Genomic DNA, 17,691 nt, shown 5'->3' with positions numbered 1-17,691 from the left:
GTATCCTCTTCCCCTGACTGGAGATCACAAAGGATAAGGGAAAATGTCATGGAGAGGGTTAGGGTTGGGCTCCGGTTCGCAGTGCATGTGTGTCTGTGTGTGTACTTGAAGAGGGAGGGGAAAAAAAGAATGAGGATCGAGGATTTTGAAACAACGTACCTGTGGGTGGTGTCACACGTAAAGGACATACCTTAGGGTTAGGATCTCGTCTCTAAACACAAAAACGAGGTCATCTCCTTAATCGTTTGAAGATAGAAGCTAAGACGTGCTTCCAAAACAGCGGATGATTGGATCAATTAATTCATCCGCAAAAATATGTATCGATCCTCGCTCTCTGACACGCACACACACACAAACGGTCCAAGACATTTCCACAATAGCATTACTGGAAACAATTATATTTCGAACATAAATGTAGTGGTAGCTACAATACTGAAGTAATTTCAATAAATTTTTTGTGTGATTAGTTGTAACATTTGTGTATGAAGTCTAAGATACAATATTAATATTTCAGAGCCCCCTGCTGGATGTACCAGTCATGTGCAAGAATAGTAGAATGAGGACAATGTATTTTTACAAAAATAAGAGAAAGCTTAAAAAAAACCCATGACAAAATGAGATGGGCATGTGTATGAAAAGAAATAAATGCCAAAAATAACTGAAAAAGAATCTGTATGACTGGAATTAGGTTATAAAGTCAAAAGGCCATATATACTATTTGCCAGAATTGCTCAGTTTAGTAGAATATTACAGACATGACAAAGTCTTATTGATACTAATAATAATAATAATAATAATAATAATAATGATGAAACTGCACAGAATGGGTTTGAATCCATGTCAGAACCCACAGCCAATTATTAATACTTTATTTTATTTTTATACAAATTTTCTAAAGGTGAATTGTCATCAACTGACAACGTAATTAGTTTGAATGCTAAACATGTTTACGAGTTCCAAATCCCAAAACTGATTTATGCTAAAATGTCACCAAATCCCACTGAAATGAACACAGTTACTTCAGTAGTTAACGTTAATTGTCATAATTAACACAACGTAACAGCGCACTTTCCCTTCAATAATTGCTTTACATGCTGCAAAACTGTATATCTGTGTGCCTGCAACTCCTTCAGCTCTTTCAGCGCTATTACCTACCTCATGAAAGGTTTTCCAGGAACACAGTACCTTTGCAGATTGGACTGTATTTATTTACAGTCAACATGTCAGGACTGTACATTGCATGTACAGTGAGGGTAACTTGACCCTAAGCTGGGTGGAGCTGCACGACCCTGCAATGCACTGCTTGGCCACTAGATGGCAGCAAATAAACATTCCATGATGACCATGTTGCCCACGTGGTGAAAACATATTGACCACTTGGTGGAAACATATTGACCACTTGGTGGAAACCCAAAGGCCCAGAGGTACCAGCGAGTGGCTGCAGTGTGACAAAAAGCCTGCAAGTGTGTTTACAGAGTCATGACTGGGTCCCCTTCACTGAACCCCTGCAGTAATACAGGACCACACATGTGGCTCTGTCAACATGTTTTAATTTTGTTGCAGTTTTAATTATTTGAAAAGATTTTCAATGGCTGTAAAAAATGAATAAATTAATAATTCAATAGTATTTCTGCTCTCGGATCTCAGTCATTTTTTTCTCCTGCCCAGAGGACACGTTCCCCTGTTCTTTATCTAATCACATTCTGTTCCTAAACAGTAAGTTGTTGGATCACATCCCAGCAGAGGACTTGGCACAAAATTTGTTGAACTAGGTACAAAATTTGTTGAATTGTTCCAGTAAAAACATTCAATGCCCACATCATAGGAAATAAACTGTTTGTCCAGTGTAACGTAGAGTGACCTACACACGTAAAACACACGTCTTTGGGCTGTGGGAGGAAATCAGAGCAAACAGAGGATCCCTGTGTGAACGTGGGAAAAACTTGCAAACCTTCACAGACTGAGTCGCATTTGAACCCATGTCCAAATCCACAGCCAAGAAGTCATGAGACACAGTCGCTTAAAAACATCTAGCTCTGTAAGTAGGAAAAACTGGAAGTTCCTCTAAAGTATAAAAGTATCCCCTGAACATTGAGAAAATAGTTATATCTAAATGCAAGATTTTTTGATTAAATGTTTTTTCTCTATATACTAAAAAAAAAAAAAAAAAAAATATTACTGTGCCTTTGTAAAACCAGTATACATACTGTGCTCTGTGATGTAACAGAAAACAAACTGAAATTCTGTACATAGTTTATTTCATGACACTGCTTCACACCAACACACATGAGAAATACAGGTGACGTGTCACACACAGTCTGGACCATGTCTACTGGGGGAAAGCACATGTGAGGCACCTGCAAAACATGCACTGGATGTGATATGAGATGTCTTCTCACCATGTTTGTTCAGCAAGCCTTCAAGAGATCTCTGAAATCCGCTCTGGATCCTTGTGATCCTTGCAAGGTGTCTTCTATGTCTACACAAGTAAGAAATACCATCTGCATCCCTGTGAGATGTCTTCTACAGAAGCATGAAATACCCTCTGGATCCTTGTGATCCTTGGCTCAGATCCAGCACAGGATGCTCCCAGGAATCCCCTCGAACTGGAGATAGGCTCACACCGGATCTCTGGGTGGCTGCACCTGTCCATGGCATTGATGGACATGCTTAGGGAGAAGCACTCATGATGCTTGAGGGCTGCCAGGCAGCACAGATTGACAGGCTGCAGGCCCACATCCAGGGAGAGTCCCTTCTCTCGTACCCTTGGCGAAGCACAGGAGCGGAAAGGTTTCACTGGAACAGCCAACAAACTTATTCAAATGGACAGCTTGTTTGCTAACCGGATAAGTAATGATGTGAGCGCAGTGTGTCTACGTGGCTCGGGAGCCGGGGGGGCTTTGTGGCCTCGGCACCCTTCCGCAGCCGGTCATCCGAGGTGATCCTGGAAGAATCCGCAGGCAAAAGCGAATGACAGCTTTAAAAGGAAAATGACCAGGCCCTTGACCCTGGGTGTGGGCAAGTGAACAAGGACTGTCCATTTGATTGTCTTTTTCAGAGGGCGGAGCTTGATAGTGGGTGTATCTGAAAGGGGCGTAAGTGTCGTCACTCCTGGTTGTGGGCGGAGTGTGTTGGTGGGTGTGTCAGAAAGGCGTGTCCATTTGGCTACACTTGACCCCAGCCGGCACCGCCCCATAGCTGTTCTCGTGCCACCGCAACCACCTCATGTGGATCTCCGTTTGAACCTGTGGGGGAACCAGAGCACCCGTTTTATCTGCACCTCATTCAAGTACCCGAGTCTGGAGCCTCCATTTCTCTTTCATAACATTTCATAAGAAAATGGAAATCATAAGGACTCAGTTATAACCTGGAAGCTAACAGTAAGAGTTAGTGTGTGTAAGGGTCTGTGTCTGTGCTATACCACACTTTTACTTTGCTCCGAAACCTTGAAAAAATCTTCATGGGAAAGGCGACTGCACAAACATTGTTTCAGTTGTTTAAAACCATGATTTTGTAAAGGAAATAAAAGGAGAGACGTGACACAGAGCTACTGACCTCTTTGTTGAGAAAGCAGTACAGGATGGCTACAATAAGGCCCTGCAATAAAAAATAATGAACAAATGAATAACCAAGATATTTAGACTCCATCTTTTCGGTAATGGAGGGTGGGAAGTAAATCCCTACCTGCACCTGAAGGTCTGCAACTTTCAGTTTCCATTTTATTTTGTCCCTGGGTTTATTCGATTATTAACAGTCCTCATTCAACAGAACATATCACAGCACTTCTGAAGGTGAGAACAACTCACTTAACCGGCAACACTGCAATCGGCAGCTGGCAAACAATGAAAAATCATGACGTAAAACTTTCTGACACATCAGGCACAATAAAAATGTTCACTCGTATGTGTAGAAATAATACCGTGGTTGTTTTTACACTGAAAAACCAATTGTACGCAGCGGCTCATCAGTACCGCAGTTGTGACTCTTAGGAAATTAAACTCATACACTTTGGATCAAATGCAAGTTTCATGAAAAATGTGTGTATTCTTCCTGTGTCTACAAGATGGTCCAAGGAGCTGCAGCCCAGAACCAACAGGAGACCTTTAAGAGATCTCACCATTCTCTACTCTCCAGTAGGATAACTGAGGTCCTCCACCTCCGACTGCTTGGTGGTGCAGCTCTCAAGGGGACAGAAATCAGTAACCTGTAGGTTCTCAGTATTTACTACAATATGGTGGAATAAAACCCCTCAGTCCCTCGGAGCTGCTGAATCCTTCCCAGCATTCAAGAAGGGTCTCAAATTGATCTCTTTCAAACCCACTTCAATCCTGATCTCCTGACAGCTCCATAAAATTGCATTGCATCACCTGTCACCATCACCTTTTTATTTCCTATCTATTCTACATGTAGCTGCTCGAGTAAATCATGATATTCGACTGTGGTTTGACAGCCGTATGGCTGCATCTGTAACTGTTCAACTGTTTTGAAATGCACTTTACTTACTCTTAGCTGTAAGAATGAATAAATGCACATGTAAATGTACGTTGATCTCCTCAAGCCGAACAGCAGTGGTTGTGAACGAGGAACACGTTCTGATGAAGGTGGAGAAACAGACAACTTGTGTTTCTTGCCATGACTCAACCTGCCCACCTGTACTGGCACAGAGACATAGACAGCTGGCTGGCTGCCAAGAGCCCATCTGTCCCGCAGCAGCGGGTCACCGAGTAGGTCCATGTGTCCAGACAAGGTCAAGCAAACAGAGCTATCAGTAGATGGAAGCCGCTAATCAACTGGAGCATTATATTCATACACGCAACCGCTGACGACACAAGACAGATTTTTGTTGCCGTGACGACAGCTGGAGCTTGCTTCCCGGGAGAACATACTAGCGGGATCTGATCCATGTCGAATCTTCGTTTACTTTGTCTCTGTTGCGTCCTTCTATTTGGCCATGTGCCAAAAAATGTCTAAATATGAAATATATTTGGCTGATGCATGGTACTGGGGTGAATCTGAGCATCACAAGCTCAGCTGATAACTCTTGCTCCACCCCCTGCTGAAAACATACTTTTTCTTAGGTGCTGAAATGGCCCAAAGGCTCTCATTTCTCACCCCAGGAAGGATCTTGTGGTTTTAGCCCCAGAAAAAGTAGGTGTAGGAAATCTGAGGTCTGCCCAGAGTGCTGCTTGTCTCAGCTTGGGCCATAACTTCTTCAAAGCCCTTCTTCATGGAAGTGGAAGGGATAGAGGGCAATAAGGGACTCAAATGACAAAGTAAAAAACACATACAGACATCCCTCGGTGTGAAAAGTTAATCCGATGTGGATGTCAAAATTTCGGACACGAAGTCTTTTTCTCGTTATTTTAAATGGGAAAACTAATAATAATGTGTTCCCAGCCCTTCTCAAAACCCCAGAGAATTTTCCCCAAATATCGCTAGAACACGGTAAAACACCTACATAACTATGAACCTGTGATTTCAGCACAATGTGAATCACTTACATTTACACTCTCACTGATCTCGGGTAATTCCTATTTTTTGTTTTAATCAACTAGTTCCTCTCAAAAATAAACAAAATAGGGATACACTGAGCACATGGTGTTTATTGTGAACATCTTTTCTAAAACTGTGCACTGTTGCTAAAGTAAAGAAAAAAGTAAAGATAGATAGATAGATAGATAGATAGATCCCCGGGGGGAAATTGAGTGGTTTACAGCAGCTAATACAGACCTGTGGTTCCCTGGAGCAACACTTACCTGGAAGGACCCCAGGCAGAGCTCGATGCACAGCCGCATGCCAACATGTTCGGAGTCCGGCAGGAAGTTGAACACCATATAGTGGGTCCCAAAGAGAGGGATGAGCAGAAGAGTGGACTTGGTCAGACGTCTTGGGGGATGGGGGTTGGGCCATAGTGAGAGACAGGGGTGAGTTAGGGTGCTTCAAAAACACATGGGGAATTTAAATGTTGGAAAAAATATTCTTCTCTAACGAGCCAGATGACAAGTGAAATGAGCAGTCAGATGGGGTGTTCAGGGTGTTCAGGGTTAGGATCAGGGTGTTTTTGTGCACATGTGTGTGTGCAGCACAGCAATTCAGCCACTTGTTCAGCGTGATCTGGGGCTAAAAGCACTGAAATAACCTCTGCAGTAGCATCACAGCCACGGCTCTTCTGCCTGATTCCCAGGAGAAACCCGGTCATCAGCGCTGTTGTTCTCTTGCGGTAAACTGGACCTGGAGCAGGCTGCCCACGTCAAAAAATATTATGTTCCTTCCTGTAACCACAGATGATACAGCCCTCACCGCGGTGGATGGGGGACTGCGGAAACAGACCAAATAAGAGCTCCCTTGTGCCTCAATTCCCTCCGGTTCATGTGATTTGTGATATTTCTGCTTACGTATTTCCAGCCTGTGTGAGGTCTCACTTAGGGAGAAGGCGTGACCCTAAAATGCCTGTCTGCGTGTGAGAGGTCAGATTGAATGTCAATGTAGAGCTTATGCTGAAGGTGTCAGTGAAGTCACTGAGACCACCAGGGTTCTCTGCACCTGGATGAGTGAGCACACACTGGGGTGTATGTAGGTAACAGGAGGTAAAAGAAGGTATGAGGAGGACATGTGCTCAGAAATAATTTTGAAGAGGTGCTCTGAAAGAAACCTGCCATTGACAAAGCCCTCCTGGACTCGAACAGAGGTTATTCTCTCCATTTCTTCTTTCAATAAAACATTTTCCTTTCGACCGTAACAATGAACCAGCAGTCAAAAAAATGGTCCATGGTTCATACTGAACAAAAGTCTGAAATTTGAAAGTCTTGCATTTTTCAGTTTCATCTGTGCTCCTTATGTATTTTAAAGTATATCATAAATCTAATTATACTTTTCAACTTAGAGAATTAATTAGCTGATCTGACCCTTTTCTTCAAGTTCAAGTTCATACAACAAGATACTTGATTATTTACCCATTTACACGACCTGGTCATTTGTTTCAGATTCAATCCAGGGTAAGTACCTTGCTCTTGGACACAACAGCGAGAGAAGGAATTCAAACCCAAGTCCATCATATGCAAGATGAAAATGGCCCAGAGCACAACACCACCTGCTGCCCCCATTCTAGATTATAGTACTGGTTCGGACTGCTGTCTTCTGAGCTGAGGTATCGCTTTGAATATCTTCACGACTGCAGCACCCTTGAGCGAAGAACGTACCCTGAAGGGTTGCAGTGGAAAATACCCCGCTGCACAAATGGGTAAATGATTGTCCATGGCCACTTTGGACAAAGACGTTGGATAAAGAAATAAAAAAGAGTTCAATGAGCTCAATCTTGTATTTAATTCACCGTTCGCTCTCTCGCTGCTCAGGTGCTACTTCCAAAGGGCCCTTGGAGCAATAAGAAAAAGCAGAAGAAAAGTTTGAGAGAAATGAAGATATTTTGCGATTACCGCAGGCATGAGTGGAAATCTCGTGTCGTTTGCAGCACGGAGAAGCCGAAATGAGACTCATTCGATACGATTTGGAGAAGCTGTATTTTGATCAAAAATGCCAGGATTAAAGGTGATTGTTTCTCGGGAGCCGAGCCTGAGAAGTTTGATTAAGTGACATGAATCCAATTTAGTCGGTGGATAGAGACAGCAGGTGAATTTTTCTCCTCTAGGGGTAACGGCTCTAGAGCCCTCCCTCAAGCCTCGTGGATCATCTCGAGATGAAGATGCTGCTGATGCAGAGCTCGCCGTGTCAGAGAGGAGTGACTTTGTGGTCAGGAATGGAAAGGATCATTTACGGGTGGTTTGGACTCAAGATCCCGAAGTCTTAGCCAGTTGGCGGACGAGAGGACGCTTTTCAGGACAACTATCCATAGAGTCGTCATGATTCGGTAACGACTTGATGGCACCTAACAGCAACATTACTCAAGATGTTCTCAGATCAGAAGCCCTTATTGGTAAGATCTTACCACAATGTGTAAAAGTACCATCTCTATATACTCACAGAGTGGAAACGTGGTATTACTGGGGATTTGCTTCAATGAAGAGTAACATAGTACACTTATACTGTTTTACACCGACTTTCATCGTGAGGTGGAGCAGTGTGACCTTACAGAACCTCAGCTGGAGGACTCACCTGTACACCGTTAGCCTGTATATTTCACACCAAAAGTGGTAACTGCCAGGCGTTAGTCAGTATTTACCTGACAGGCAGAGTAAATTTACCTGTAATGTCAGGAATTACAGGGCTGCTTTTATGGATAGACATCAGAAGTATGTCTTTCCCACATATGACAATGGCTCCTTTGAAGTAAATTCTGAGTTATGATTTGTACCCTGAAGTCTACATGATGAGGTGTCGGCTCTCGCGAGAAATGATTTACGAAAATCGATGTTTCAGGTCCGGGTGAGGCAGGGAGTAGCATTACTGCCTCACAGCATCTGGACGATTTGACTGGACGTGGGTTCGATTCCCGCTCAGTTCGTGTCGAGTTTGTATGTTCTTCTCGTGTTTACGTGGGTTCCCCGCAGGTGCTCTGGTTTCTCCCCACAGTCCAAAGATGTGTTTCAGGTGAACTGGTGGTTTAAATTGCTCTTAGTGTACAAACTCCACACAGACTGTGCTGTACAACAAAATAAAAAGAGGAAATAACATTAAGATAAATGATGAAAGTAAAAGGTGTAAAAAGGGCCACACAAATGCGCAACATGTGAGTTTTGAGCCTCGATTTAAAGTTGCCCAAAGCAGTTCTGATATCTGGATATGGTTTTGAATGGAATTTTCTGGGTGCCAGGAGTTTTGCATGTTTAATGAAAAAAATGTGCAAACTTTCTGTGGCTCCGGAAAGATTTCCCACTCTTCCGACTGAAAGGGATGGTAATGAAGGGATGTTTTCACGACAGTTCTCCTTACGACCAGATCATCAGCAGCAAATTACACTCATTATGGGAGGGAAGCCTCTATTTACCTACGTTCCCAGTCTGTACCGGTTTTACGAGGAGTTTGTACACACTCTGGTAGTTAGTATTAACCCATATGTTGAGGGTTTTAAGTATTTCTAGAGACATAATGAGTATCTGTACGGAGGGAGATACTTTAGGTAGTTCAGGCAGTCAAAGTTTACCTGTACTGGGCGGAGTTGTTGAACTGCGTCAGCCGAGGATTCAGCTTCTGCCCCAGAATTCGGATGATGTTTACAAAGAGGACGAAGTTCACCTGTGTACATTAGATTGAAGCCAGGCTGGAGACTTGTGTTTAGCACCGTTTCACAGGTCTGATTCCTTAAGTTTACAGGGTTAGAACAGGTTCATTGCAGACAGATTTCCCTTAATCTTTAGTCCTGGTTTGTTAGGATCAGAGGTTGTAAGAGACCGATATCCCATAAACTTGAGGTGGATTACGAATCTTTTACCGGTGTATCATATATTGATGACAAGGTTATAAAAAGTTCACTGGAGGGTTATTATAGTTTGGTTTGAGGTAGAAACTACAGGGCCCATTACTGGACACCAGCAAGAAGTTATGTGGACCTTCTCTTATTTGCATGCACACAAACTACATTGTAAGCACATACTTATGGCAATAATGAATCACGTATACATTTGAGTGTACGTACATCATTCTCTGCTCATGAAATGTACTTACACAAATGGACACTGCTATTGGTCCCTTAATGATCCACCAGTACGGTGAGTTTTCATTAATGTCCCAACACCTGAAACACAGGACAAAATTTTGAAGCTCATCAAGCATGAAAATTGAACACCGTGCCAAGCATCCACATGGCGTTTGGTCGCAGGAAATGTTGTCAATAAACTTAGATATGAATGAAACAAACTGGCTGGTTTGTGCTTGATTTAATGGAGCAGAGAAAATGTCGCAACATACATGTCTGATCCTGTGCGTTCCAGGAGGACAGTAGATACAGAAACGATGACCGTCTTACAATCATGTTTTTCTTTCAGAAATTGTGCCAGCGTAAATGTCAACAGGAAATCATATTTTTTTTAATGTCGGACAATGAGAAATGAAAGAATGAAGAGTGTCTGATTTTTTTTGGTGAAGGGAGCTTCAGAGGTATTAATATTATTATTATTATTATTATTATTGACTTGTTGTCACTTTCATCCATACAAAACTGTCTTTAGCCACTATTACCTGCTGCATGGATGGTACGCAGCAGCCTGTAGACACTGTGTCACATTTCAATTACTTCAACACAAAAATACATAAGAATTTAATATTAACACTTGGGCTGTTGACAAAAGGACAGTCCTGCTTGCCATGTTCTCTGGCTGAGTTTGATGATTAAAAGAGCTGAGGATGTAATGAAATGTGTAGGTGTCAAAGCTGTGAGGACTGAGGGGTTTATGTGAACAAGGTTTGGCAAAAGCAAAGGGCAGATTCTCGGCGATGGTCAAATATGTGAGGGATAACTATTTTCCCATTGCACCAGAGGCCAAAAGGAAAGGTTGAAGGAAGAGATATCCCAGCATATCTCAAGTGTACTGCAGGTGCAGATGATGTTCAAAGCGCAAGATGCAACGTGACTGTGCTTACTCCGTATCCTCAAAGTAGACCCTGGACATGATCCACATGAGCATGAAAATGGCAGGAACACCTGTGGACACAAAGAGGAGGAACAGGACACTGTTTCCAGGCAGGATTGCCAACGAAAGGACACCTCCATTGACCTTTGACATGGACTGGATAAGTGGAGGAGGTAATAACTTGGGAGATCCCCTGGGGATGAGACACATCTCGGAGCAGTAAGGCGACGGTTGGCAGGAAGCGATTTCGCTTAACATGTTTAACACTGCAGTGATCAAGAATCCCATCTGAGGGAAGGACACTAATCTCAACACACACCTCTTAAAAAGTTTTATACTTCTCCGAAAGACTTAAAACTAAGTTAAGCATATTACTTTTGATGTACATCACTGCTTGACAGCTGATAATGGAACTTCGGTAAGGAATGGGGCTGAAACCTGATTCTTTGCAGTTTTCCAGCTCATTGGCTTGTCAGCTGAACTTTACTCTATAGCTGGGTAAAAAATGGTAATACCGTGGTATGGATGGTTGCAACATTTCACAAACATAGCCGAATGATTTCTACTAAAAATCCACCTATATAAACTGGTAATGTGTAAAAGAGATGAGCTTATGTAGGGAAATAATGACGCTGATAAAAAAGCATAAGTCACACTAAGTGTGGCCACAGAGGAATCAAAAGGACGGTGGGGGGGGGGTCACAAAAACTGGAGTCTAAACGATGCTGACGGGTTGTTCATGGCAATGGAGTGAAACATAGTGCCTAAACAACAAGGGAATTTTTTCGTATGCTGCAACATCAAATTAGAAAAAAAATTAAACTGACAAAGAAAATTAAAAGACGAAAAGGCAGACGCCAAATAAATGTAAAACTATCAAACATGTAATTAAGCCAATAAGCCCACTGGGAACATCGACAAGGTGTCCAAATTATATTTTTTGCAACGTTCAATCCACTCATAGACTGTATTATTCAGGCTATTAAAAAAATAATGACTTTGGAATGCTCACATGTGTTTATGTGACCCCCTGGGTCCATAAAATAATTAAATCTTCCAGCATTTTGTACGTGACTTGGAATTACATTATCAGTCGGGAGGATTTAGATGCGTGTTCAGTTGAAGAGCACTCGGAAACAGCGCGATAATGTAGGACCTTTCAAATCCCCAAAGGATCGAGAGGTACAACCGCACACGTCTTGCACCAATCTGTGGAACCTGTTTCAATAGACTGACTTGGCGAAGGAATCAACAAATCGAGCCGAGAGCCCAGCAAAACTCTGCACCCAAGAGCAATCGGGGACTGCATCCACAGCAGGTACACCAGGATTTCAGCACATCTCGGTGCAAAAGTGGGGGCCGCGACCTTCTCGGGTGACTGCAGGTGAGGTGACTCAGAGTCCCATGTCCCCCCAACCAGATGCCGCAAGTCAGGCAGCTGGTGATCTCCTGTTTTTGGCCAATTTTTTGTGAGTCCAGTTCCAGGGAAAGCTGTTATTTTGAGCAAGATATTTACCTGCAACTGTGGACATAAATGTCCTGGTCTGCCAGCGGACAATGTTATGAACAAAACTGGTGACTAGACTGTAAAAAAATCAACAAATAATAATGTTCTTTGCTTTGCTTACCCCAGCCAAGGAGCGCAAACCACCATAGGAGCCGGTTTCCCCCATGTCGTGCCCACATCAGCAAGGAGTTGAGGTACAGCGCCTCCACCAAGAGCCAGAAAAAGTTGGCCATGACGCAGTAGTGGCAGAGCACCACTGAGGCCTTACAGGTCACCTAGGAGTAGAGTGACAGGGTAATGAGCCCTGCAGACACCATGGTCCTTTGGGGGTGTTTTACTTCTTCACACACTGTGACTCTGTGAGACCAGAGCAGAGTAGTTCTAGATGCAACATGACCTTACGGGACCAGGGTAGAGTAGGTCTATGCACACTCTGACCCTACAGAGCTACAGTGGAGTAGTTCTGCATACACTGTGGCCCTACGGAACCAGTGTAGAGTTGGTCTACAGACACTGTGATCCTGTGGGACCAAGGTAGAGTAGGTCCAGACACACTGTGACCCTACAGATCCAGGGTAGAATAGTTCTACATACACTGTGACCCAAAGGGACCAGTGTGGAGTAGGTCTACAGATATTGTGACCTAATAGGACCTGGGTAGAGTAGGTGTACATGATCTATGACCCTAAGGGACCAAGGGTAGAGAGGTTCTGCAGATACAGAGATACTGCATTTCCAGGGTGAAGTAGCTGTACTGACAATATGTCTCTAGAGGAACAAAGCTGAAGGAACATCTGGACAGTGTGGTCTTCCAGGGAAAACAACCACATTTGTTCCCTTACATCTGGTTTCTTTGGAAGCTTCACCGTATCTTAAATCACTTTAAAACCCAGTTCAGAACAATGCATCACTCTAAGCAGTTGAGCAATTAATGAAAGGGTGCATTAGTTAGCTCTTACTTTTAAAGCAGTTTCATTTGACAGACATTCTTATAATGTCTGATGATACACGACATCACACAATCAGTAGTTCCTCCTGAAATAAGCACACAATTAGGCTTTAATCAAATAATTAAGTTATTTATGGTTTAATCAAAAATTAAAATGCAGAATGCTGTGAAACACCGGTACTGTAAGCACAGTCTTCCTGAAGGGTGTTTCCTTCATCTTTTTGGAGACTGGTATTTGTAAGCATCGTGGGAATCACTGATGGAGTGGAGTCATTAATTTAAAATATGCATTCATATTGAGTGAGCACTTATCTTTCATACAAATGTGACACACACACACACACACACACACACACACACACACACACACACACACACACGCACACAAACTTTTTAAAATTCATGTCAAGAAGCCATATCTACCAAATGTTTTGCCAAAATTATGCTTTTTATCTCTGGCAAAGGAAGCAGTATTTAAGCAGTGTTTATCATTTGTGAAAGTAAATACCTGAATGAGGAGAAATTCATTACGTGGGTAGAAGGATCACTAATATAAAATAGTAAAAGGTTTGCCTTAGTAATGAATATTTCCCACCAGTTACACAGAATGTTATGAAATGAAGAAAACATTCTCTCCACTCGGAGTGCATCTGAGTTTCCGCACTTCCGTCACTGTAAACATCACAGTTAATGCACGCTCTTCTCTCTGTTTATCATAATGGTATGTCAACATTGTTAATGGGATCAATTTAGTGCCAGTTTCTTCTCTCAATGTACTTAGATGAAAAATTTTCTGCAAATAGTAATATTTTATTGATGATCCTCCAGAACATTGTTCACATGTGCAGTGTTTGAGTCACAATGCACTGACTTATAGAAAGTTGCATACATGGGTAGTTACGCTCATTTTTCTCACGTGCTTTTATTTTCAAGAAATCTAACATGAGAAATATACCACAAAGTAACAACTGTGAGTGGCGCAGTGGCGCAGCGGGTTTGCTGGGGTCCTGCTCTCTGGTGGGGCTGAGGTTCGAGTCTCAGTTGGGGTGCCTTGTGACGGACTGGTGCCCCGTCCTGGGTGTGTCCCCTCCCCCTCCAGCCTTGTATCCTGTGTTGCCAAGTTAGGCTTCGGCTCACCGCGACCCCGCCCGGGATGAGTGGCTTTAGCCAATGTGTGTACGTGTGAGTTACAGCTGTCATGATATTAAACAACAAATAATAACATATTCATCCTTTGTAAGGTGCGTACAACTATACGTCCATTTATAAAGCGCTGCAATTTTTACTGTAGTAGCTCAGTCTTCCTCCACAGTTACTATGTATGTATGTATGTATGTATGTAAATGTAAAACCATGAGCAACGATTGCTATTTACTCTCAAATGATATTTTGTTAGATATACACACAGAAATCTGCAGTGACTACATACACACTCCAGAGTACAATTTATCAGTGGTGTTCTGTATTATATACTGTATACTGATGAGTTGTACTTTGTGCTAAACGCAGCCTTCAGCAGTGATGTCTTTACTAATTCTGTGCGATGCCATATGGGTTGTGTAATGCTGCGTGTGGACTTACAGTGGACAGGGAGCAGTGTTCCGTGTCTGTGCTGTTGAACAGGGCACGGTCCTTCACAAACACTGCAGCGGCTCTCAGGATGAAGGTGAGGAACAGTTGGATGTGGATGTAATTGCGAGCGCAGCGAAGCCTCCTATGAACACATGAACATAATGTTCGTATTTCTAATACGAATCAAAGCACAACGGTAGCATCAAACACACCGGTACTCTGAGAATAATTTAATAAAAAATTTTTCAAAAACTGATATTTTCTTGGCATCTAATTCTAGTCCATCTTGTACCACACTTCCGTTAAGTAGCAGTAACCGTGCATATTGACTGGAGTTTTCTTCTGAATCAGCTCATTGATCTGCAAGGTGTTAAAAGCAGAGGAAACAATGATGGAAAATTAGAATGATGGCGAAAAGAAGCAGGAGCTAAAAGAGGACTCCTGAAGGAGCGAAGTGGTGCGGCCTTCATAGCCGGGGGCAGGTGCGGGTTGAGATCTTCTACTTGAGCTCCTCAGTTACCAGTCTGACCTGCTCTCTGCAGCCGTGCTTGGATGCACAAGGATCACGAACACTAAATTAGTCACGTCTGCTGCTTCGACACCACAGAGATGGTACACACACGGAGCAGCAGAAACGGAGAAGGATGAAGGGCTTCTGAGGACTCTCTTCTGTGCCAATTTTTTTGTTGCCCTTGGGCAGCAGGCGGTGATTTGGTTAGAGATCTGGACATGTGTCCAGTACATGGGAGCACCCAGGTAATAATAATAATAGTCATGCCAGAACATCAGAAACAGGATGCCCGGCACACGAGTGGATTAAATCCCATCAGACTGGACTTCCAGTACCAGACATAAACATCCACTTCGGGCAAAGGTGTGAAAACTAAGCATAGAGCCGTAATGGAGGCTACATCAATATAATAATTATGTTTTGGGCTCCACAGTGCTGTCTGCCCTTTTCCTAACAATACAGTAATCTATACCAATTGATGCACCCATTGGGGGAAGCAGTCCCATTTCATTACTTCACTCATTTGATGTCATTATGGGTCGGCCAGCTGAAGACACTCGGCAGCACTCCCGGGGGTCCGTGTGCTGCAGCATCCGCACCGAAGCCCAGCTTTACTTTTGATTTTGATGTTGGTGCTTTTCTTTTGGCTGCTGGCTTCTTAGATGACAGGAATCAAGAGGGACATGGCATCCACAAAGGTGACCCGTCTGCTAGGCAGCCGTAGTCCTCCCAAGCCTGTTCACGTTCAGCACCAGGCACCACCTGAGCGCATCATCGCCCCTGCCTGGGAGGGGAGGTGTCTGGGTGAGTAAACTGAACTACAGGAGCAGAACTTGTCTCATAGATCTCAGTCTCCTCCTCCATGGACCACTCTTTCTCCATAAAAACATGACACACAGAATAAAATACAGCACCGCAGACATTGCAAATGTAATTTACTGCGCATTACTTCGCCACAAGAGACCTGTGGAGAACTCTTGACTGGTTGTCATACCTGTCTCCAGTTAGCAAAACTAAATTAAATACCTAAATTGAACAGCTAGTTGCGCTTACAAGACTTATTAGTCTCCTGCTGAATTTATTTTGAAACTCATTGCAACATCAGACATATTAATAGTCTGTGAAATTGCACAGACAAGGCTCTCTATCTGTCTATCTATCTATCTATCTATCTATCTATCTAATCTGTTGCCGAGGTTCTTAACCTGGGGCGTGAGGATAAGCTTGTGGATTTCTTTAAACTGCACGCTTGCTCTGAAAATAAATGAGTAAAAGTTTAATCTAATACGGCAATATTACAATACTGTTACTATCTTTGGTATCTTTCTGTTTGAAGATGAGTAAAGCTTCAGTAATAAATGAAGTGAAACATTTTCTCTGAATTTATTTATGGACATTGTACAATTTGTATATGGAATACTAGGGGTTCATCTTACATCAAAGTCTCACAGTGGTTAGTGACATAGAGAAGGTTGAAAACTGGTGACACCTGTAACTGCGCCACCTGCTGCTGTGTATTTGTTTTACTTATTTCTAAGGCCTCCTAAGAACTTCTCTGTTACAGTAAAAAAGTCACATGCAGGTTTTAAGCGGCGGGAGGACTGTTACTGCACCGTCAGTGTAGCTGCAGTCAAAGCAACATCTCTATTACATGTGAGATGTATGTCGAAAGGGGTGAGGGACACACCTTTCTCCGTGGCCCCGCCCCCCTCACCTGAAATGCAGCAGGATGCCCACAGCGATGCTGAGAGAGACCAGGGAGCTGGCATAGCCGATGGTATAAACTGTTCTCACAGTGGAAAAATACCACTCCTACAGTCAATTTTAATAATAATAATGAGGAAGAAGAAAAAGAAGAAATAAGTAAAATAACACTTAAATTGCACTTTCCAGAGAAATACCAACAAATTACATTTCCAGAGGCAAATTTACAGGATTTTTTTTCCAAAATGTCATCACTCTGATTAAAGTCAGCCCTTGTTAGCCATTTGGAGGTGTCTTTTTCGTTCCCCCGTCACAGTCAGAGTCCTGACCTTCTCATTAGGAAATCAAATTAAGATTAAGCTTCCATTTGAGCCAAGCCAGCATTTCGGCATGTTCAAAGTGCCTCTGGTTACAGAGATGGAAGAGACTATCACATTCACGACTACATCTGTTATCGCAATGTGATTTCTTGGTGCTTTCTATCAGCGGCGCCTATCAGGAACATTGTGAAAGGTGCTGGTGGAAGGGCGGAGATTTCCCACAAGTCCTCTCACCTCTGGTATGTCGTCCTCCACACTGCAGGCGATGTGGTAAGGCGGGGTTGGTTCGCTCCACCCATCGCTGGTGCAGTTGCGGCTCACGGTGCCTAAAGACAGGGTCACGTCAACAGAGACTAACACTGCCGTGGGATGAGATTCGACGGTGATCTGTAGCACAGATCATTCATCAAAGTTAAATAACACTTCCTGCAAATATAGCTCGCAAAATATTACAAGTTTTATCTAAAGCCAGTGTCAAATTGTCAAAGTGTGTAAATGCAGTGATCCCTTTTCATTAAAATCCCATCATGGATGATTCCCTTCCTATCAGAACATTCACAACGTGTAAATTCAACTTCTGCTGTAACGTTCCTCCTGTGAGAAAC

The 17,691-nt window shown here is 43.0% G+C and overlaps 1 protein-coding gene across 1 annotated transcript in view; it reads right to left on the bottom strand.

Annotated features, from left to right (window-relative positions):
- Positions 1–3,020: 3,020 nt before the first annotated feature.
- Positions 3,021–17,691, bottom strand: part of ghrhrl (growth hormone releasing hormone receptor, like) — a 32,686-nt gene continuing 18,015 nt past the window's right edge. The window contains exons 4-13 of the mRNA XM_018740812.2: positions 17,321–17,412; positions 16,777–16,874; positions 14,561–14,693; positions 12,152–12,305; positions 10,534–10,594; positions 9,619–9,688; positions 9,098–9,189; positions 5,757–5,886; positions 3,556–3,597; positions 3,021–3,245 (exon numbers count right to left, since the gene is read on the bottom strand). Coding sequence (XP_018596328.2) covers positions 3,144–3,245; positions 3,556–3,597; positions 5,757–5,886; positions 9,098–9,189; positions 9,619–9,688; positions 10,534–10,594; positions 12,152–12,305; positions 14,561–14,693; positions 16,777–16,874; positions 17,321–17,412 — 974 coding nt within the window. The 3' untranslated portion in view covers positions 3,021–3,143. The remainder of the gene's footprint in view (positions 3,246–3,555; positions 3,598–5,756; positions 5,887–9,097; positions 9,190–9,618; positions 9,689–10,533; positions 10,595–12,151; positions 12,306–14,560; positions 14,694–16,776; positions 16,875–17,320; positions 17,413–17,691) is intronic.

The sequence above is a fragment of the Scleropages formosus genome, chromosome 9 (genome assembly GCF_900964775.1).
Source record: "Scleropages formosus chromosome 9, fSclFor1.1, whole genome shotgun sequence".
NCBI classification, from domain to species: domain Eukaryota; kingdom Metazoa; phylum Chordata; class Actinopteri; order Osteoglossiformes; family Osteoglossidae; genus Scleropages; species Scleropages formosus.
The sequence above is the reverse complement of the archived record's forward strand: the minus strand, read 5'-3'. Positions and strand labels throughout refer to the sequence as shown.